The 23,140-nt window shown below is 40.3% G+C and overlaps 1 protein-coding gene across 1 annotated transcript in view; it reads right to left on the minus strand.

Moving 5' to 3' along the window:
* TAOK1 (TAO kinase 1) overlaps positions 1-23,140 on the minus strand; it is a 169,195-nt gene that overhangs the window by 83,346 nt on the left and 62,709 nt on the right. Inside the window, exons 2-3 of the mRNA XM_055257474.2 lie at positions 19,509-19,733; positions 1,679-1,750 (exon numbers count right to left, since the gene is read on the minus strand). Coding sequence (XP_055113449.1) covers positions 1,679-1,750; positions 19,509-19,640 — 204 coding nt within the window. The 5' untranslated portion in view covers positions 19,641-19,733. The remainder of the gene's footprint in view (positions 1-1,678; positions 1,751-19,508; positions 19,734-23,140) is intronic.

The following is a 23,140-nucleotide window of genomic DNA, read 5'->3' on the forward strand; positions in this document are numbered from 1 at the left end:
AAAGTTTGTTTAAAACAGGCATTAAACAATGTTTAAACCATTTTAAAGATCATAGGCTAGGTGCGGTGGCTTATGCCTGTAATCTCAGCACTTCGGGAGGCCAAGGCAGGTGGACTGCTTGAGGTCAGAAGTTCAAGACCAGCCTGGCCAACGTGGTGAAACCCCACCTCTACTAAAGATACAAAATATTCAGGTGTGGTGGCAGGCGCCTGTAATCCCAGCTACTTGGGAGGCTGAGGCAGGAGAATTACTTGAACCTGGGAGGTGGAGGTTACAGTGAGCCAAGATCGCACCAGTGCACTCCAGCCTGGGGGACAGACAGATGCTCTGTCTCAAAAAAAAAAAAAAAAAAAAAAAAAAAAGATCATATCCAATATAATTTACTGTCAAGTACATCTTATTTTACTTTAATTTTTTAGAAACTGATAATCCTTCCAAGATAAACAGAGAATACTGAAAATGACAGTTTAAAAAATTAAGGCTGGGAGCAGTGGCTTACACCTACAATCCAAGCACTTTGGGAGGCCGAGGCAGGCAGATTGCCTGAGGTCAGGAGTTTGAGAACAGTCTGGCCAACATGGTGAAACCCTGTGTCTACTAAAACACAAAAAATTAGCCAGGCGTGGTGGCATTCGCCTGTAGTCCCAGCTACTCAGGAGGCTGAAGCAGAAGAATTGCTAGAACCCAGGAGGCAGATGTTGCAGTGAGCTGAGATCGCACCACTGCACTCCAGCCTGGGCAGCAGAGCGAGACTCCTCCTAAAAAAAAAAAAAAATTGTAAGCAGGCTGAGCACAGTGGTTCACACCTGTAATCCCAGCATTTTGGGAAGCCAAGGCAGGCGGATCACCTGAAGTCAGGAGTTTGAGACCAGCCTGGCCAACATGGAGACACCCTGTCTCTACTAAAAATACAAAAATTAGCCAGGTGTGGTGGCGCACACCTGTAATCCCAGATACTCTGGAGGCTGAAGCAGGAGAACTGCTTGAACCTGAGAGGTGGCGAAGGTTGCAGTGAGCCAAGATTGTGCCGCTGAATTCCAGCTTAGGTGACAGAGCGAGACTCTATTTCAAAAAAAATAATTAAAAGCAGGAGGCACAAGTAGGGGGGCTTTGGAGATACCAATAATGCTCTGTTTATGGCTCTCAGTACTATTAGAGTTAAATGGGTACATCAGTTTGTGAAAAAAAATTCATTGAGATATACACTTAAGATTTGTATACTTCACTTGTTAACATTTAAGAAATTCCCACTCTTCCTCCCTAGTTAAAAATTATGTCTTCCTCTAACATACTAATAAGAATGTATATATTGGCCGGGCGTGGTGGCTAACGCCAGTAATCCCAGCACTTTGGGAGGCCAAGGCAGGCAGATCACGAGGTCAGAAGATCGAGACCATGCTGGCTAACACGGTGAAACCCCGTCTCTACTAAAAATACAAAAAATTAGCCAGGTGCAGTGGTGGGTGCCTGTAGTCCCAGCTACTCGGGAGGGTGAGGCAGGAGAATGGCGTGAACTTGGGAGGGGGAGCTTGCAGTGAGCCAAGACTGCACCACTGCACTCCAGCCTGGGCTACAGAGCAAGACTCAGTCTCAAAAAAAAAAAAAAAAACAAGAAGAATGTATATTTTTATTCTGAGATAAATACAAGAAAAAACAAGAATGTACATATTTAACCTACCTCAGTAGACTGCTTTCCACTATAAGACATTTTCTTGATGGCCACCACTTCATTGGTACGCACATCTCGTGCCTAAAGAAGAAGAAAGAAAGAAGCATTGTAAAAATTAACAGGTGAAATCTAGGCAACTATTTCTTCGTGAATATAAAAGCATTTGTAAACTACCATGTCAAAAAGGACATCAAAATCACTTTTAAAGAAAATTTTAAAAATAACACTATACAGCAATACTTATAAAATTATCCTGGAGCTAGTACTTTAAAAAGAAAATAAAGCAAAGTAAAAAAAAATAAGAAAATAAACCTTTGAGTAATCTGAGAAGAAAAATACAGAAATTTGAGTAGTACTATCAACAAAGAGACAATGCAATACAAGTGTATAAAAGTCTATGCTAATAAAGTTTGAAATCGCAATGAAACCAGACAACTTTTTAGGGAAGAATTACTAAAACTGACCTAAAGACAATAACATGAGTAAAACAATGATGGCAGATTGAAAAGAATACCAATGAATGATCTTTAACATAGTCTTCAGTGAAAAACAGTTTTACCAAAGGAACTTTCCAGAATATATGAGAAAAATAGAAGAGCTATCCCATTAATTTTACAAAGGCAGTTTAACCCTATAACTAAAACCTCATGGAGAGTACAAAATTGAAAGTTAGGTACCAATTGCATTTGTAAATATAGATGGGAAAACTCTAAAATTAGCAAACCAAATTTTACAGAGCATTAAAAGATTTTTCCTTTGGATAAAATATACTATTACAGGATAGGCGTGGTGGCTCACACCTGTAATCCCAGCACTTTGGGAGGGTGAAGCGGGCGGATCACCTCAGGTAAGGAGTTCGAGATCAGCCTGGCCAACATGGTGAAAATCTCTCTACTAAAAATATAAAAATCAGCCGGGTGTGGTGGTGCATGCCTGTAATCCCAGCTACTCGGGAAGCTGAGACAGGAGAATCGCTTGAAACTGGGAGGCGGAGACTGCAGTGAGCCGTGACCGTGCCACTGCACTCCAGCCTGGACAGCAACTCTGTCTCAAAAAACAAAACACACAGGAATGCAAAGGATTTTGAAACTAGAAAACATTTCATAATTCACCACATCTTTTAAAAGTCAAGGGGAAAAATAGATATAAACTCTCAATAAATGCTGAAAATGTGAGATAGGCCTAACGCTAAATGTATTCAAATGTAGAGAAGGCCAAACTCTTAGAAAAACAAAATTAGCAAGGTAATTCTTCAACATATGCTGTCTATTGAAAACAACTGCTACTCAGGATCAAGACCAGACTCCTTAAAATGCTGTCATGATGATTATTTAATACTGTTGTGGAAAATCTGAAAAAAAAAAAAAAAAAAAAACCCCACAGAAACATGACAGTTAACTCTTAGAAAACAAGAGCGAAACTCTCACTATACGCAAAAAAAAACTATTAAGAAAGTACAAGGCAATAGCTGTGAAATATTTAAAATGAGTTTAGTAAAAGGGTTAGAAACCATCTCAAATCATCTGTGCAAGAACTCGTTTTCAATTCAGGCTCTAATGAATTCCCAAAGACAAAATGTTCTAAAAGTGGATTGTAGTGATGGCTACAAAACTTGTATCTACTAAAAATAATTGAAATGTACACTTAAAACTGGTAGACCTATGGTATGTAAATTATACCTCAAAAACCTTTTTTTTTTTAAAAGGACAGCAGCTGTAAAATTATACCTCAATAAAGGTTGTTTTAAAAAATTAAGTAAGGGCCAGGCGCAGTGACTCACACCTGTAATCCCAGCACTCTGGGAGGCAGAGACACGTGGATTGTGAGGTCAGGAGTCCGAGACCAGCCTGACCAACATGGTGAAACCCCGTCTCTACTAAAAATACAAAACAGCCAGGTGTGGTCGCGCCCGTCTGTAATCCCAGCTACTCAGGAGGCTGAGGCAGGAGAATCACTTGAACACGGCAGACAGACGTTGCAGTGAGCTGAGATCATGCCATTGCACTCAAGCCATTGCAGTCCAGCCTGGGCGAAAGAGTGAGAGTCCATCTCAAAAAAAAAAAAAAAAAAAAAAAAAAAAAAAATTAAATAAGACCAGGCGCGGTGGCTTACGCCTATAATCCTAGCACTTTGGGAGGCCGAGGCAGGTGGATCACTTGAGGTCAGGAGTTCCAGACCAGCCTGGTCAACTTGGTGAAACCCTGTCTCTACCAAAAATTAGCCAGGCATGGTGGCACATGTCTGTCGTCCAAGCTACTCGGGAGGTTGAGGCACAAGAATCACTTGAACCCAGAAGGCAGAGGTTGCAGTGAGTTGAGATTGCGCTACTGCACTCCAGCCTGAGCAACAGAGGGAGACCCTGTATCAAAAAAAAAAAAGACAGAGCTTATTATCTGTGTTCTGCTACATGAGTACAGTGAAGAACTAAGGACATTTTAATTTCAACTGCCAGTGGATTGGTTAATGGAAACCTGTACCACTTACTGTAAAGGGTGAAGTAGATCTATCCACATAAGTCTTGTTAGATATGAATTTCTTTTTCCAAAATGTTCTCTATTCACCTACCTGTGAGCCCCCTGATTTTGATTAATAGGACTAAAAGGTCATATAACAGCTTTATTGAGAAATAATTCATATACCATACAATTTACCCATTTTAATGTACACAATTCAATGACCTTTAGTACATTCACAGATATGTGCAACCATTCGAACAGTCAATTGCAGAACATTTTTTTTTTTTTTTGAGACGGAGTCTCGCTTAGTCGCCCAGGCTCGAGTGCAGTGCGGCGATCTCAGCTCACTGCAAACTCCACCTCCCAGGTTCATGCCATTCTCCTGCCTCAGCCTCCTGAGTAGCTGGGACTACAGATGCCCGCCACCATGCCCGGCTAATTTTTTTGTATTTTTTTTTTTTTTAGTAGAGACAGGGTTTCACTGTGTTAGCCAGGATGGTCTCGATCTCCTGACCTCGTGATCTGCCTGTCTTGGCCTCCCATAGTGCTGGGATTATAGGTGTGAGCCACCGTGCCTGGCCCATAAACTCTTTAGCTATCAGTCTCCTGTCTCCTTACCTACCTCCCAGACCTAAGCAATAATTTACTTTCTGTCCCTAAAGATTTGCCCATTCTGGATATTTCATACAAATGTAATCATATATGTAGTCCTTTGTAATTGACTTCTTTCATTTAGCATAATGTCAAAATTCATGACTAATGAGGTTGAGGATCTTTTCATGTGCTTCTTGGCCATTTGTATATTTTCTTTGGAGAAATCTTGATTCAAGGTCCTTTGCCTATTTTTAAAATTGAGTGTCTTTTTATTATTGAGTTGTAAGAGTTCTTCGTATATTCAAGACTCAAGTCCCTTGTCAGATATATCATTTGCAAATATTTTCTCCTGTTGTCTTTTCACTGCTTTGAAGCAGGAAAGTTTTTAATCTTGATGAAGTCCAATTTATCCTGTTGTTGTTGTTCACACTTTTAATGTCCCATCTAAGAAGGCTTTGCCAAAACATGTTATGCAGATTTATCCCTACATTTTCTTCTAAGAGTATTATAGTTTTAACTGTTAAACTTATGTCTCTCATCTATTTTGAGTTAATTTTTTTCTTTTTTGAGATGGAGTCTTGCTCTGTCACCCAGGCTGGAGTGCAGTGGCGTGATCTCAGCTCACTGCAACCTCCACCTCCCGGGTTCAAGTGATTCTCTTGCCTCAGCCCCCAGAGTAGCAGGGATTACAAGCACATGCCACCACGCCCGGCTAATTTTTTTTCTTTTTAGTAAAGACGGGGTTTCGCCACGTTGGCCAGGCTGGTCTCGAACTCCTGACCTTGGGTGATCTGCCCGCCTTGGCCTCCCAAAGTGCTGAGATTACAGGCTTGAGCCACTGTGCCTGGCCTGGGTTAATTTTTATATATAGTATGAGGCAGCAGTCTAATTTCATTATTTTGCATTTACAAAGCAAAAAATTACCTAAAACAAAAATTATGGCATTGTATTATATGTTTATAATATATGTAGATACAATACATATGACAAGAATAGCATAAAGAATATGGAAAGGGGTAAATAATTTCTACATTTTACTTGACATGATAGAATATTAACAAATGAACTTGAAAAAAAGATGAGATGGGCCGGGCGCGGTGGCTCACGCTTGTAATCCCAGCACTTTGGGAGGCCGAGACGGGCGGATCACGAGGTCAGGAGATCAAGACCACGATGAAACCCCGTCTCTACTAAAAATACAAAAAATTAGTCGGGCGTGGTGGCAGGCGCCTGTAGTCCCAGCTACTCGGAGAGGCTGAGGCAGGAGAACGGCGTGAACCCGGGAGGCGGAGCTTGCAGTGAGCCGAGATTGTGCCACTGCACTCCAGCCTGGGCGACAGAGCGAGACTCCGTCTCAAAAAAAAAAAAAAAAAAAAAAGAAAAAAAGATGGGATGTTCTTCTAGTAGAAAGTAAGGTAACAGTAAGAAAAACTCGCAAAAGCATTTGTTTACATAATAAAATACTGTGTAGAACAGAACCCAATGAACTATAAGTAACTAAAGAAGAACACAATACTACAGATCATCTATTCTCACCTCCAGAGAGAAAAAGAGCAAAAACAAAATAAGTTGTAGTCCTAAAGACAAACTAGATGCTGTTGAGAGAAAAACGGGAACAGAAAGAGTAGGAAAAAGAAAATACATATAATAAACAATTTTGTTTCAAACTAGGAAATTGTCTGTGAAGATACATTTGGGATCTATTTTAATAAATTCATAAGAATGATCTGAAATCACTGTATCAATTAATTATATATAAATGGTCTTATGAGACTAATGTGAATAACACCAAACAATTTACTGTAATCACTGAAAATATAAAACTTGCAAACCTGCTAAAAGAACACAGACTAGTAAAATCTTATACTAGGAAACAAGAGGTAAATATTACATCCCATTTCAAGAAATGAACAAAAACCCACTTTGTTAGAAAGTAAATAAATGATTTCGCTGGGACCATACATGGTCTACCATATTTGTTAGCAATCTGCCTGGTTCCCAAGCCAGTGTTCCCTTTGGCTTTTATATTATATTTCTTATTGTGTGACCCATCTGCTGACATCACATTGGTTCTATTTAAGGTGCTGGAAACTAAAAGATTATGTTTATCTTCCTGGTAATCTAGAGACAGTGATCCTTTTGGACATCTGACTCTCTGGTTTAGTTTCAAATACTCACTACGATACCAGTCCTTGATTAGCTTGCCTGATGAAACAGCCATGCTGGCTGACTCAATTTGAGTATTTTTTAATTTAAGGTGAACCCTAACTGCCAATTAATTAAAATTCAGAAGTGTGTTAAAGAGCTATTTTTAGCCACCTAAAAAAATTTGACCAGAGGGTCCTTCCTTTAGATAGTCTATAAACAAACACTGCACATTTCATCCTGTCATGGAGTGGGGATGAGAGGAAATGTAACAACAGAACAGTGTGTGCATGGGTTTCTCTGATACCACAAAATATGAAGATTAGTGACCCAGAAATAGAATTGCAGCAAAAAGATTCAATTCTGGACTACATTCAAACTTTCCTCATCTACATGCTCATGTTTCCCACACATCAATAAACGTAACAGAAAAACCTGCTTTGAGTTAATTAACCTTGACTCCTCTGTGCTTTCATTCAATTGTTTCTGGGATGGTCCTAACCTGAACTGGAGAGTTTCCTGGCCTCCTAAATCAGCATTTAAAAAAAAAAAAAAAAAATTTTCCTCTCTATATTTTATTACACAAATCTGTCAAACATATGACAAAGTTGGCACAGCACAGTGAACCCTTCTTATGCCTTCCTTTAGATCAGAAGTGAAAAAAGTTTTTCTCCAAAGGGCAAGTAGTAGAAATTTCAGGCTCCATGGGCCGCATACAATCTATGTTGCATATTCTTCTTTATTTAATGTTAAAACTGTCCTTAGTTTAGGAGCTGAACAAAAACACATCACAGGTTGGATTTGGTGTCAGGGCTGTAGTTTGTTGGCCCTGTCTATAGAAAAATTCTTGGTTAACATTTTGCCACATTTCCTTTTGAAATTTTCTGTCTAAACATACATTTTGTTATCATTATCATTATTTTATAATTAAAGAGCCATTAGAGAATATTCTGATCCTTAGTCCTAAAACACTTCTTCAGGTATCTCCTAAGAACAAGAACATTCTCATGAATAACCAAAGTACAATTACTGTATTTAGAAAATTCAGCACTGATATAATATCATTATCCAGATGCATACATAGTACGCACTCAAATTTCACCAACGTTTGAGTAATGCTCTTTACAGGAATTTTTTTTCTAATCCAGGATCACACATTATGCCTAATTTCCGAGTCTCTCCTAAACCAGCTCGAGATATCTGACTTAGAACAATTTGTTTTTGTTTTCTTGTTAGAATCTTATTTCTGAGACTATGAGACCTTCAACTACAGCTCTCTGAAATAATCCAGCTTGGGTAGAAGAATCTTAGCAATTATTACATAAGGAGGTGCAAACAACAGAGAATCACTTCCTCTTACTCTCTTTAATAATTCTACTCCAGGAGTGAGACACTACCACATGCACCCCTTATCTTATCAGAATATAAATGCTCTTTATTCTACTGATTTAAACTTTCTTTCTCAACTGTTTACTCACCTCTCTACTCTAACTGCTATTAACTAAGCTCTCCGCCTTTCCTAAATTATTACAAAAGCATCCTAATCAGTCTCTCTGCTTCGATCTCTGACACATGCCAACCTTTCCTCTACATTAATACAAGAGTAAACTTTATTTCACAAATGGAAATAAAATATTTCTGTTGTACTTCAGTGGTTCCCTGAAGACTTCAGAATAAAGCCCATATTTTTTAGTGTAATGTAGCAGGTATTTCAAGAGCCCTTGATTATCTTTCTTTTCTCCCATTACATCTTCAGTTCCTACTATACCCTTGATCCTAGACATACCAACTTCAGTCATACTCGTCAAAAAAGACTACTGACAGGTCGGGTGCGGTGGCTCATGCCTGTAATCCCAGCACTTCGGGAGGCCAAGGCAGGTAGATCATGAGGTCAGGAGTTCGAGACCAGCCTGGCCAACATGGTGAAACCCGGTCTCTATCAAAAATACAAAAATTAGCCAGGTGTGTTGGGAAATGCCTTTAATCCTAGCTACTCAGAAGCCTGAGCCAGAAGAATTGCGTGAACCCGGGAGGTGGAGGTTACAGTGAACTGAGATCGTGCCACTGCACTCTAGCCTGGGTGACACAGTGAGACTCCGTCTCAGAAAAAAAAGACTACTGACAAAGTTCTAGAATTGGGATAATGCAATTTTATAGTTTTATTTTGAAAAAGTTAAATCATTGATATTTTGCCAAGATGGGACTTAGTCTCTTTAATAAAAGGAAAAGGGCAAGAAACATTACTTTCACCACTTTGTAGATCATACAGGCAGGCCTAAAGAGGTCTGAGGAAAACCTGCTGAAATTCAAAACTTTCCAATATAACAAAGAAAGACCAACTGCTCCAAAACACCACATCTTTACAAAAGGATATATGAAAAGCCCAGGTAAGTACAAATAATATGACTAGTGAGGATGTGGAGAAAAGGGAACCCTCGTACACTGTTGGGAATGTAAATTAGCACAACCACTATGAAGAAGAGAATGAGGCTGGGTGTGGTGGCTCATGCCTGTAACTGGGAGGCTGAGGCAGGTGGATCACTTGAGGTCAGGAGTTTGAGACCAGCCTGGGCAACATGGTGAAATCCCGTTTCTACTAAAAATAAAAAAAAACAGCCGGGTGTGGGGGTGGGCGCCTGTAATCTCAGCTACTCGGGAGGCTGAGATAGGAGAATCACTTGAACCCAGCAGGCGGTGTTTGCAGTGAGCTGACAAAGCAGGCAATATATGTAAAACAATCATATAAAATTACCAGAGAGCAACAAATGCAGGCATAACTTTAGAGACTACAATCCTTGAAAAAAACAACAGTATGCAAAATGAACTCCAAATTTACCCTAGCTTCATCTCTGAACTTGTGAAAGGAAAACAGAGTCCAAGAAGAAAGCCAGGCTGAGGAGACAGAAGCCAGAGTCAGAAGCTAACGAAAGCACAATCTCAGAAAAGGAAGCTGAAAAGCAGAAGCTCAAAAATCTACAAATTCTCCTTAAGTAACCGGTCAACATGGTGAAGCCCCATCTCTAGTAAAAATACAAAAATTAGGCTGGGCACAGTGGCTCATGCCTATAATCTCAGCACTTTGGGAGGCCAAGGCGGGTGGATCTCTTGAGGTCAGGAATTCAAGACCAGCCTGGCCGACATGGTAAAATCCTATCTCTACTAAAAATACAAAAAAAATTAAAAATAAAAATAAAATAAAATCACCTGGGCGTGGTGGTGCATGCCTATAATCCCAGCTACTCGGCAGGCTGAGGCAGGAGAATTGCTTGAACCCAGGAAGTGGAGGTTGCAGTGGGGCGAGATCGCAATACTGCATTCCAGCCTGGGCAACAGAGTGAGACTCTGTCTCACAAAAAAACCAAATAAAATAAATAAACAAAAAATAAAAATACAAAAAACTAATCAGGTGTGGTGGCGCACGTCTGTAATCCCAGCTACTAGGGAGGCTGAGACAGGAGTATCACTTGAACCCAGAGGCAGAGGTTGCAGTGTGACAAGATTGTGCCATTGCACTCCAGCCTGGGTAAGAGAGCGAGACTTCGTCTCAAAACAAAAACAAAACAAAACAAAAAAAACCATATTGAAATACTACTACACACCCACCAGAATGCAAATTAAAATGACTGTCAATACCAAATGTTGGAGACGATAAAGAGCAAACCAAATTCTCATATACTGCTGATGGGATTGTAAAATTTCTATCTCTTGATAAAAACATCTGGGAATTGATTATAAAACTAACAAACTTGCCTGATGACTCAACAACCCCATCTTTGATATTTACTGAAATCAAAACATCCATAAAAAATAACTGTGCATGAATTGTTGTTCACAGCAATTTTATTCATAATAGCCAAAAACCGTAAACAGTAGAGCTTTCTGCCAACAGAAGAATGGAAAAACAAACTGTGGAGTAATCATATAACAGTGTTATGGTTAATTACTTTTTTTTTTTTTTTTTTTTTTTTTGAGACAGTCTCACTCTGTCGCCCAGGCTGGAGCCCAGTGGAGCAATCTCAGCTCACTGCAAGCTCCACCTCCCGGGTTCAGCCATTATCCTGCCTTAGCCTCCCAAGTAGCTGGGACTACAGGTGTCCGCCACCACACCCGGCTAATTTTTTGTATTCTTAGTAGAGACAGGGTTTCACCGTGTTAGCCAGGATGGTCTCAATCTCCTGACCTCATGATCTGCCTGCCTCGGCCTCCCAAAGCGCTGAGATTACAGGCGTGAGCCACCATGCCCGGCCTTTTGTTATGGTTAATTTTATCTGTCAACTGGGCTAGGCCATGGCATCCAGATCTTTAGTCAAATACTATTTATATGTTTCTGTGAAAGCATTGTTTGGATGGCACTTAAATGAGTAAACTCAGGCCAGGTACAGTGGCTCACGCCTGTAATCTCAGCACTTTGGGAGGCCAAGACGGGTGGATTGCTTGAGGTCAGGAGTTCAAGACCAGCCTGGCCAACATGGTGAAACCCCGTCTCTACTAAAAATACAAAAATTAGCTGGGCATGGTGGCGCGCACCTGTAATCCTAGCTACTCGGGAGGCTGAGGTGGGAGAATCACTTGAACCCAGGATGTGGAGGTTGCTGTGAGCCGAGATCACACTATTGCACTCCAGCCTGGGTTACAGAGCCACACTCCATCTCAAAAAAAAAAAAAAAAAAAAAAAAGGCCAGGCGCGGTGGCTCACGCCTATAATCCCAGCATTATGGGAGGCCAAGGCAGGCGGATCACAAGGTCAGGAGATCAAGACCATCCTGGCTAACACGGTGAAACCTCGTCTCTACTAAAAATCCAAAAAATTAGCCAGGCATGGTGGCGGGCACCTGTAGTCCCAGCTACTTGGGAGGCTGAGGCAGGAGAATGGCGTGAACCCGGGAGGTGGAGCTTGCAGTGAGCCGAGATCACGCCACTGCACTCCAGCCTGGGTGACAGAGTGAGACTCCGTCTCAAAAAAAAAAAAAAAAACAAAAAAAATTTAGCTGGTCATGGTGGCACACGCCTGTAATCCCAGCTACCAGCTACCAGCTACCAGCTACTTGGGAAGCTGAGGCATGAGAATTGCTTGAACCCGGGAGGTGGAGGCTGCAGTGAGCCGAGATTGCACCATTGCACTCCAGCCTGGGCAACAGAGTGAGACTCTGTCTAAAAATAAATAAAAAAATAAATAATCGTTAAGTTCTAAGTAAAGCACATTGCCCTCCATAATGTGGATGGGCCTCATCCAATCAACTGAAAGCCTTAAGAAACCAACAGACCTCCCGCTGAGGGAGAGGAAATTCTGGCAGCAGACTGTTTTTGGACTCAAACAGCACTATTCCTCCCTGGGTCTCCACATTTCAAGTGAGCTAATTCCTGTTAAGTAAATAAATTGTTCTCTCTGTGTGTGCGTGTGTGTATGTGTGTGTGTGTACCTGCATAAGAAACTACCAAATGGACACACACAACAAAATATTTTCCCCAAAAAAAAGCCTCTTTAAATTAATATATTGTACTATTACTGTTTCTGGTTACACTCTTCTGTTTCACTCTTCTCTTTGCCTATTTGGGCATTAATACATATGGCTTTACTTAACTGTGTTGTAGTTCTTAATAACTGACAGTTCAAAGCTCCCTTTAGTTGTCTCCTGTGTAATATCCTTTTACATTATTTTCTAGGTTATTCACACTGCCTTACTCTCCTTTTCTTCCTTTTCCCTCCAAAGTGGCAAAAGTGTCCATAAGGGGGAAATACAGTGATGTTCATCACAGCATTACTTTTAATAGCAAAAAAAGGGGGAGGAATGACCTGGTCAGGCGCGGTGGCTCACGCCTGTAATTCCAGCACTTTGGGAGGCTGAGGCGGGCGGATCACAAAGTCAGGAGATCGAGACCATCCTGGCTAACACAGTGAAACCCTGTCTCTACTAAAAAAACAAACAAAAAATTAGCCGGGCGTGGTGGCAGGCGCCTGTAGTCCCAGCTACTCGAGAGGCTGAGGCAGGAGAATGGCATGAACCCAGGAGGCAGAGCTTGCAGTGAGCTGAGATCACGCCACTGCACTCCAGCCTGGGCAACAGAGCCAAACTCCATCTCAAAAAAAAAAAAAAAGTTGGGGGGAGGAATGGCCTAAATATCTAATCATATCAAATGACAAAAAGCAAATTATGGTATATCAAATACATATAATAGATTAAATAGAAAACAAACGGCAATACAGCAACATACATAACAATACTGTTTGCTTCTGTTTTGGAAAGTAAATAGTTAATGACAGAATACACATTAAACATTATATGTTACAGTTATATATAGGGTGACCAACCATCTCAGGTTGCCCTGGACTAAGGTGTTTCTAGGACATAAGACTTTCACTGCTAAAACTAGGAGGGTCCTGGTCAAACTGGGATGACAGGAGATATTTATATATTATGTCAAAAGCTGAAAAGATTTAAAGTGAGGCCAGGCGCGGTGGCTCATACCTGTAATCCCAGCACTTCGGGAGGCCAAGGCGGCTGGATCACCCGAGGTCAGAAGTTCAAGACCAGCCTGGCCAACATGGTGAAACCCCATCTCAACCAAAAAATACAAAAATTAGCCAGGTATGGTGGCGCACGCATGTAATCCCAGCTATGTGGGGGGCCGAGGCACGAGGATCACTTGAACCTGGGAGGCAGAAGTTGCAGTGAGCCGAGATCATGCCACTGCACTCCAGCCTAGGCGCCACAGCCAGACTCCATCTCAAACAGAAAAAAAAAAAAAAAAAAAAAAAAGTAAAAAAAGAAAAAAATAATAAAATAAAATATCATCAGTGGTTATCTGAAGGGAAAATAATTACAAGTAATGGTTTCTTTCCTTTAATGATTTTGTTTTTAAAGTTGATATGTTACCTTTACATGAACATGATAAGTTTACTAAGAGTCTTTGACTGAAAATCTCAAAACAGAATTAAAGAGAAGATGCAAGTAAGTAAATCAGAAAAGAATGGGGGGCCCGGTGCAGTGGCTCACACCTGTAATCCCAGCACTTTGGGAGGCTGAGGTGGGCGGATCACTTGAGGTCAGGAGTTCAAGACCAGCCTGGCCAACATGGTGAAACCCCATCTCAACCAAAAAATACAAAAATTAGCCAGGTATGGTGGCATGCACCTGTATATTCCCAGCTACTTGGAAGGCTGAGGTGGGAGAGGTGCTTGAACCCAGGAGGCGGAGGGTGCAGTGAGTCAAGATCATGATGCCACCGCACTGCAGCCTGGGAGACAGAGTGAGACTCTGTCTCAAAAAAAAAAGAAAAAGAAAAAGAAAAAAAGAGAAGAAAAGAATGGAGAACGTTATAGAAATAGAACTATATGGCCAGGTGTGGTGGCTCACGCCTGTAATCCCAGCACTTTGGGAGGCCAAGGCAGGCGGATCACAAGGTCAGGAGATTGAGACCATCCTGGCTAACACAGTGAAACCCCGTCTCTATTAAAAATACAAAAAATTAGCCGGGCGTGGTGGCAGGCGCCTGTAGTCCCAGCTACTTGGGGGGCTGAGGCAGGAGAATGGCGTGAACCCAGGAGGCAGAGCTTGCAGTGAGCCGAGATCGCACCACTGCACTCCAGCCTAGGTGACAGAGCAAGACTCCGTCTAAAAAAAAAAGAAATAGAACTATATGAGAACATTACAGGTTGAGTATACCTTGTGCAAAATGCTTGGGACCAGAAATGTTTCAAATTTCAAATTTTTTCACATTTTGGAATATTTGCATTATACTTACTGGCTGGGTATCCCCAGTCTGAAAATCCAAAATCTGAAATGCTCCAATGAGCATTGGATTTTCAGATTTGGGATGCTCAACCTGTAACAGACAAATTCCTAGAAACTTACAAACTAAACTAACTCAAGAAGATAGAAAATCTCAACAGACCTATCACAAGTAAAGAGATTGAATCTGTAATCAAAAACCTCCCAAGAAAGAAAAGTTCAGAACCAAATGGCTTCCCTAGTAAATTCTACCAAACATTTTTTTTTTTTTTTCTGAGACAGGGTCTCGCTCTATCCCCCAGGCTGGAGTGCAGTGGCATGATCTTGGCTCACTGCAACCTCCACTTCACGGACGGGTTCAAGCGATTCTCATGCCTCAGTCCCCCGAGTAGCTGGGACTACAGGCATGCACCACCACACTCAACTTATTTTTGTATTTTTGGTAGAGATGGGGTTTCGACATGTTGGCCAGGCTGGTCTCGAACTCCTGACCTCGGGTGATCTGCCTGCGTTGGCCTCCCAAAGTGCCGGGATTACAGGCATGAGCCACCGCACCCGGCCCTACCAAACATTTAAAGAAGACTAATACCAATCCTTCACAAACTCTATCAAAAAATAGAAAAGAAGGGAACACTTCCTAACTCACCCTATGAAGCCAGTACTACCCTGATGCCAACACTAGATAAAGACATCACAAGAAAACTACAGACCAGCATCTCTTACAAATGTGGAATGAAAAATTCCCAACACCATACTAGCAAACAGAAACCTAGAGCATATTAAAAGAATTACAAACCGTGATGAAGTCTGATTTATCACAGACATGTAAGGGTGATTTAACCTAACAAAATCAATCAATTTGATATACCACATTAATAAAATGAAGGAAAAAAAAACATATGATCCAGCTTGATGCAGAAAAGGCATTTGACAGAATCCAATACTTTCATGATAAAAACACTCAAAAAATAGGAATAAAAGGAACTTCTTCAACATGATAAAGGGTATTTATTAAAAACCCAGTGCTAACACCATACTCAATAGTAAAAGGCTGAAAAGGCTTTCTCACTACTATCAGGAACAAGACAACATGCTCACTTTCACCAAGGCTGTTCAACACTGTACTGGAAGTTCTAGCCTGGGGTATTAAGACAGGAAAAACGAAAGCCATTCAAGTTGGAAAGAAAGAAGTAAAACCATCTCCATTTGCAAATGATATAATATTGTATGTACAAATTTCAAAGAATCCAACAGAAAGATACTAGAACATACAAATTCAGCAGAGTTGTAGGGTACAAGATGAAGATACAAAAAACAGCTATGTTTCTATACATCAGCAATGAACAATTTCAAACGGAATTAAGAAAGTAATTCCACTTACACTAGCATCTAAAAGAATAAAATAGGTAGGAATGACCAGATGCAGTGGCTCACACCTGTAATCCAAGCACTTTGGGAGGCTGAGGCAGGCAGATCACTTGAGGTCAGGAGTTCGAGAAGAGCCTGGCCAACATGGTGAAACCCTGTCTCTACTAAAAATACAAAAATTAGCCGAGTGTGGTGGTGTGTGCCTGTAATTCCAGCAACTTAGGAGGCTGAGGCAGGAGAATCACCTGGGAGGCAACGGTTGCAGTGAGCAAAGATCGTGCCACTGTACTCCAGCCTGGGTGACAAAGCAAGACTCTGTCTCAACAAAAAACAAAAAACACCATCCTGGCTAACACACTGAAACCCCGTCCCTACCAAAAATATAAAAAATTAGCTGGGCGTGGTGGCATGCGCCTGTAGTCCCAGCTACTTGAGAGGCTGAGGCAGGAGAATCATCTGAACCCGGGAGGCCGAGGTTGCAGTGAGCCAAGATCATGCCACTGCACTCTAACCTGGGCGACAGAGAGACTCCATCTCAAAACAAAACAAAACAAAACAAAAAAAACCTAAGAATAAGTTGCATGGAGGTGAAACAGTTGCAACTAAATGCAAAGTAATGCTCAAATAAATTAAAGATATAAATAAATGTTTAGAAAGACATTCTGTGTTCACGGATTAGAAGACTTAATATTACTAAGATAGTGAGCTATAGATCTACCAAAAGTGATTTATACAGTCAACACAATCCCTATCAAAATTCTAAGTCTTTTTTTGCAGATATAAAAAAGCCATGGCAACTGGAAAGTGGTAATAATAATAAATAAAAAGCCAATCCTCAAATTCATATGAAATTTCAAGGAGCTCTGAAGCAAACCTTAAGAAGAATAACAAAGTTGGAGGAATAAAACCTCTTGATCTCAAACTTACCACAACGCTACAATCATCAAAATGGTGTGGTACTACATAAAGATAGACATATAGATAAATGGAATAGAATTAAGAGATCAGAAATTAATCTACGAAATATGATCAATTGATTTGACAAGGATGCCAAGACAATTCAATGGGGGAAATAACAGTCTCTTTAACAGATGTACGGGGAAAACTGGATTTACTCACACAAAAGAATGAAGTTGGGGCCAGGAGTGGTGGCTCACACCTATAATCCCAGCACTTTTGAGAGGCCAAGGTGGGTGGACTGCTTGTGCCCAGGATTTCAACACCAGCCTGGGCAACATAGCAAAACCCCATTTCCAAAAAAAAAAAAAGCAAAAAAATTAGCTGGGCCTGGTGGTGCACACTTGTGGTCCCAGCTACTCTGGAGGCTGAGGTGGGAGGAACACCTGAGCCCAGGGAGGCTGAGGATGTAGTGAGCCGTGATGACTCTGTTGCACTCCAGCCTGGACAACAGAGTGAGAGACCTTGTCTAAAAAAAAAAAAAAAAAAAACTAAGTGAATGAAGTTAGACCTCTACCTCATACCATATATAAAAACTAACTCAAAATATAGCTAGGCATGGTGGCATGCACCTGTAATCCCAGCTACTCGAGAGGTTGAGGTAGGAGAATTGCTTGAACCCGGGAGGCGGAGGTTGCAGTGAGCTAAGAACGCACCACTGCACTCCAGCCTGGGCAACAGAGCGACGCTCTGTCTCAAAACAACAAAAACAAAACAAAACAAAAAATCTAACTCAGAATAGGCCAGGTGTGGTGGCTCACACCTGTAATCCCAGCACTTTGGGAGGCTAAGGCAAGAGGATCACTTGAGATCAGGAGTTCGAGACCAGCCTGGCCAACATGGCAAAACCCCGTCTCTACTAAAAATACAAAAATTAGCCAGGGGTTAGTGGCACGTGCCTATAGGAGATCGAGACCATCCTGGCTAACATGGTGAAACCCTGTCTCCACTAAAAATACAAAAAATTAGCCGGGCATGGTGGTGGGTGCCTGTAGTCACAGCTACTCAGGAGCCTGAGGCAGGAGAATGGCGTGAACCCAGGAGGTGGAGCTTGTGGTGAGCCGAGATCGCGCCACTGCACCCTAGCCTGGGTGAGACTCCATCTCAAAAAAAAAAAAAAAAAAAAAAAGTAAGCCAGAAACGAAAGGTCAAATATTGTACAATTTCTTTTTTATGAAGTATCCAGAATAGGTAAATCCAAAGACATAGAACAAAGACTGGTGCAGCTGCTGTGGTGCAGTTTGGCAGTCCCACAAACAAACACAGAATACTGTAGGAACCTGCAAATCCACTCCTAGGTAAATACTCAAAATTGAAAACAGGGACTCAACCAGATACACATCAATGTTCATGGCAGCATCATTCACAATAGTCAAAAGTGGAAACAACCCATGTGTTCATCAACAGATGTATAGATAAACAAATTATGGTTTATATATACAATGGAATATTATTCAGCTATAAAGAAGAAGTTCTCACAGATACTGCAATATGGATGAAGCTCAAAAACAATCAGTTAAATAATATAAGCTAGAAAGAAAAGAATAAATATTGTTTGACTCCATTTCTATGAATATCTAGAAATATCTAAGCAAATTCATTGAGACGAAGGGAGATTACAGGTACCAGGGGATGGGTGGAGGGTGAAATGGGAGTTACTGTCAATGGATATAGTTTCTATTTCGGGTGATGAAAATGTTTTAGAAGTAGATGGTGGTAATGTTTGTGCAAATGTTAAAAAATAAAACAGCAAACTTGATAAATTTTTTTAATTCACACGCACACGCAAATGCATATAAAAGAAACAGACTTTGGTATATCTGTGAAATAATAATCCTAGACCTCCACAAGACTAAGATTGACTCTGAATGGGACTTTACAGAAGTAGAAATCAGTGAAAGTCTGTGTTCTGCAGTATTTAACTCTATAGCAATGCAAGCCATGAGACTCATAAAAAAGGTGTGCTAAGAATTCTAAAAAAGTAACACATAAGTTAAAGCAAAATAATTTTTTTCTTTTTCTTTCTTTCATTCGTTTATTTATTTTTTATTTTTTGTGACAGGATCTGCTCTGTCACCCAGGCTGAAATGCAGTGGTACAATCTCGGCTCACTGCAACCTCTGCCTCTTGGGCTCAGGTGATTCTCTGGCCTCAGCCTCCTGAGTACCTGGAACTACAGGTGTGCACCACCACACCTGGCCAAGTTTTGTATTTTTTGTAGAGGCAGGGTTTTACCATGTTGCCTAGGGTGGTCTCAAACTCCTGGACTCAAGTGATCCACCCAACCTTGCCTCCCAAAGTGCTAGGATTACAGGTGTGAGCCACCAAGCCTGGCCTACAAAATAATATTCTTTCTCATTTTTTCAATAATCCAAGAAGTTCAATAAATAAAACTATTTTCATATTTGAATTTTACACACACACACACACTCACCCATGCTCTTGCTCTCGCGCTCTCTCTCTCTTCCCCCTATGCAAGTGACTATAAAATGACTATGGCCTGTATCTCTTTTCATTACTATATTTTGCTCTGTCAGGAGTGGATATTAAGTAAATGCTAGTCGCTGACATCAAGCCGTTAACACTTACAAAATACACTGCTCCAAAGCTTCCATGGCCAATTTCTCTGAGATCTGTGAAGAGCTTCTCTGGGTCTTCTTTGAAGAAGAGCTCTGCAATTTCAGGGTCCTTCAGGCTGCCTGCTCTGTTAGTTGATGGCATCCTGCTGAGCAGTCAGCTGTCTGATTCTAATTTTATACTGCTATCCCGATCCTTGGTTCATCTGTATGAATGAAGTCACGTTGGCATAAACTACTGTAGAAAAATAGAAAAAAAAGTCAGAAAAGGCAAAAACTGCTAAGAATAATTAGTATAAGGTCATATACTGATCTACAAATTTATCTCATGTCTAGAATTTCACTGAAAAGGCAGTGTGGGTACTACTGCAGTAGCTCCTAAACCTGTTTCATCATCATAAACACCATAGTACTTCAAAAACAGATTCCTACTATACGGCACTTCAAAAAAATGAGATAATCTTTGTATCTTGGGAGGTTTTCTAAGTCAATACTTAAAAATTTATCCACTTCTGATGCAGTTATCTCATCAATAGAGAAGATAATATAAAAGAGACTATTTTTAAAATACACAATAACACAAGATGTGCCCACAGTATTTCTGACAACAGAAAACTTCCTTTTCTCTTCAGATACCGTACGCTAGTGAATCAACTCTAACAGACATTCAAAGAAAAATATAGTGGGAGAAAGTAATGTATTTCACACAGACAACTGTTTCTCCATAAACTTAATTCACCTGATTCACATTAAAATATGCCCTTTATCAACAGTTTCATTAAATAAGTAGAAATACAGATAACCAGAAAATTTCCTGGCAGTTGTCCTATCAATTCCTTTATATCAGATTACCCAGTTTTAATACTGGCTGTCATAGACAGACTCAGTGGCTCATGCCTGTAATCTCAGCTCTTTGGGAGGTCAAGGCAGGAGGATCGCTTGAGACCAGGAGTTCATGACCAGCTTGGGTAATATGGTAAGACCCTGTCTCTACAAAAATAAATTTAAAAAATTAGCCAAGAGTGGTGTCATGCACTTATAGTTTCAGCTACTTCGGCGGCTAAGGCGGAAGGATCACTGGAGTTCAGGAGGTCAAAGTTGCAGTGAGCTATGATCACACTACTGCACTCCAGCCTGGGCAACAGGGTGAGATCCTGTCTCAAAACAAAACAAAACAAAACAAAACTGGATGTCATAATTATGAGGCTTCAGAACCTGGACTCTGGAATGACACTGCTGGATAGGAATCCCAGCAACACTAGTTCTGAAATTAGGTAGTATCATTTTCCTAATCTGTAAAATGAATATAGGCCAGGTATGAAAGTTCACACCTGTAATCCAAGCATTTTGAGAGGTCAAAGTGCAAGGATCACTTGAGGCCAGGAGCTTGAGACCAGCTTGGACAACAAAGCAAGATCTTCCCACATAAAAAAATTACAAAATTAGCTGGGTGGTGTGGTATGCTCCTATAGTCCTAGCTACTTGGGAGACTGAGGTGGGAGGATCACTTGTGCCCAGGGGTTCGAGGTTACAGTGAGTGATGATCACCCCATGGCATTCCTGCCTGGGCAAGAGAGAGAGACAGACCCTGTTTGTTAGATGAAAGAAAGGAAAGGAAAGGAGAAAGGAAATGAAAAAGGAAAGGAAAGAAAAGAAAAGGAAAGGAAGGAAGGAGGAAATGATTTACTTCACAGTGTAATTGGGAGGGTTAAATGTGTTAATAAATGAAAGCATAGAGTAATACTCTGGCATAATAAGCACTATAGTAAGTGTTAGCTATTTTCTTTTAACTTGCTCAAATTCAACAATTTTTAAAAACTTCAAAACTGATTTCATCATGCTTTTTTCTTTTTCCTTTTTTGAGAGGGAGCCTCACTCTGTCGCCCATGCTGGAGTGCAATGGCACAATCTCAGCTCACTGCAATACCCATCTCCCAGGTTCAAGCAATTCTCCTGCCTTAGCCTCCCAAGTAGCTGGGACTACAGGCGTGCACCACCGCCCCCGGCTAATTTTTGTATTTTTAGTAGAGATGGGGATTCACCATGTTGGTCAGGCTGGTCTCGAACTCTTGACCTCAAGTGATCCGCCTGCCTCGGCCTCCCAAAGTGCTGGGATTACAGGCATGAGAAACCACACCTGGCCTGATTTCATCAGACTTTTAAGAGAAAAAAACAGCTCCAACCAATTCTTGTCAAGTAACTGAAGCAATTTTAATTCTTGCTAGAAAACTTCTTTGTAACTATATAAAATACATTTATATGTCTTTTGTACCTCCCTAAATTAACACCACACTGCAATAAAAAATATATAAATTGTTAATTTGCATTCAATTTCTAATATATATCCAAGGCTGCCCCATATACTTTTACCAATTTCCCTGTTCTAGAAGTTCCCTGGAGCAGTCTCAATCACAGTTCTTCCAAGAATATGTGACCATAGCAAAGTCACTTAACTTCTCATCCCTAAACTGAGTAAGCTGAACTAAATTCCATATAAAGTATTAATTTTCAATTAATCAAACCATTAAAAAAAAACAAACTTCAGTGTTACTTAAGACCGTAGTTAAGAATTTTGAATGATTAAGTTTTAGTACCCTTATTAAAAGAATTATTTTACATTAAAATTTTCTAGCTGGGTCCATGATCTGCATCTTCTTTCTTATCTACCTAACAAATTCCCAAAGTCTTTCAAGATTTAGATTAAATGTCATAATGTTTGCAAAATCTTTATTAGGAAGAGTCAGTCATTCTCCCTTTATGCTCCCCCCAAAGCATCTTGCAGCATTTACCGTATTACATTGCAATTATTTAACTCTCTCTTTCCTAAACAAGCAGGCACAATGCGTCTCATTCATTTTTGTATCATCTCTCCAGCTTCTACCCCTTACCATCTACAGTTATTATACAAATATTGCTGAATAAAACAATATACTTATCTTCTATGTAACTCCTAAAAATGATTTCACTTCCACAAATACTTACAGAACAAACAGTATGCATAAGACTATGATATACAAAAACTTTAAAGTTGTTAAGAACAGAGAAAATGCAGGATAGCAACTTCCAGAAACTCAGAGAGACAAGAAATAATTAGGGAATTGAAATACTTGTTCTACCAAAGACCAAAGGATAACACAATACTATCGCCATCACAAGAGTAAAATACTAAAACAAAAAGACAAGGAAATTAATAACCTAAAAGACCCAGAAACAAACCCATGTATGTCTATCTTGGAATTTAACACACACAGTTAAAGGAGAAGAAATAAAAGTTGAGAAAACTTGACAATCCATTTGGAAAAAAAAGTTATATGCCTATCACATATCTTACCATAAACATTACTGCTAAATGGCTAAAAAAGGCATCTCAAATCAATGGGAAAAAGATTGATTTGATAAAAATGTGTTTTTGAGAGAGCCTAATAGCCATGTGAGAGAAAAATTATACCTTTTCCTCAAACTGAACATCAGAATTACATAGGGATCAGATACACAAATATAAAAAAAGAAACTATATGAGTACTGGGAGGAAATATGAGTAAATTTCTTTGTAACCAGTGTGAAGAAACTTATCTATGATCTACATGCAAAGCAGTAAGAAAAAAACATACTTGACAATATAAAAAAGAAAGCTTGAGAGGAACG

Source organism: Symphalangus syndactylus, chromosome 20, assembly GCF_028878055.3.
Source record: "Symphalangus syndactylus isolate Jambi chromosome 20, NHGRI_mSymSyn1-v2.1_pri, whole genome shotgun sequence".
Lineage (NCBI taxonomy): Eukaryota > Metazoa > Chordata > Mammalia > Primates > Hylobatidae > Symphalangus > Symphalangus syndactylus.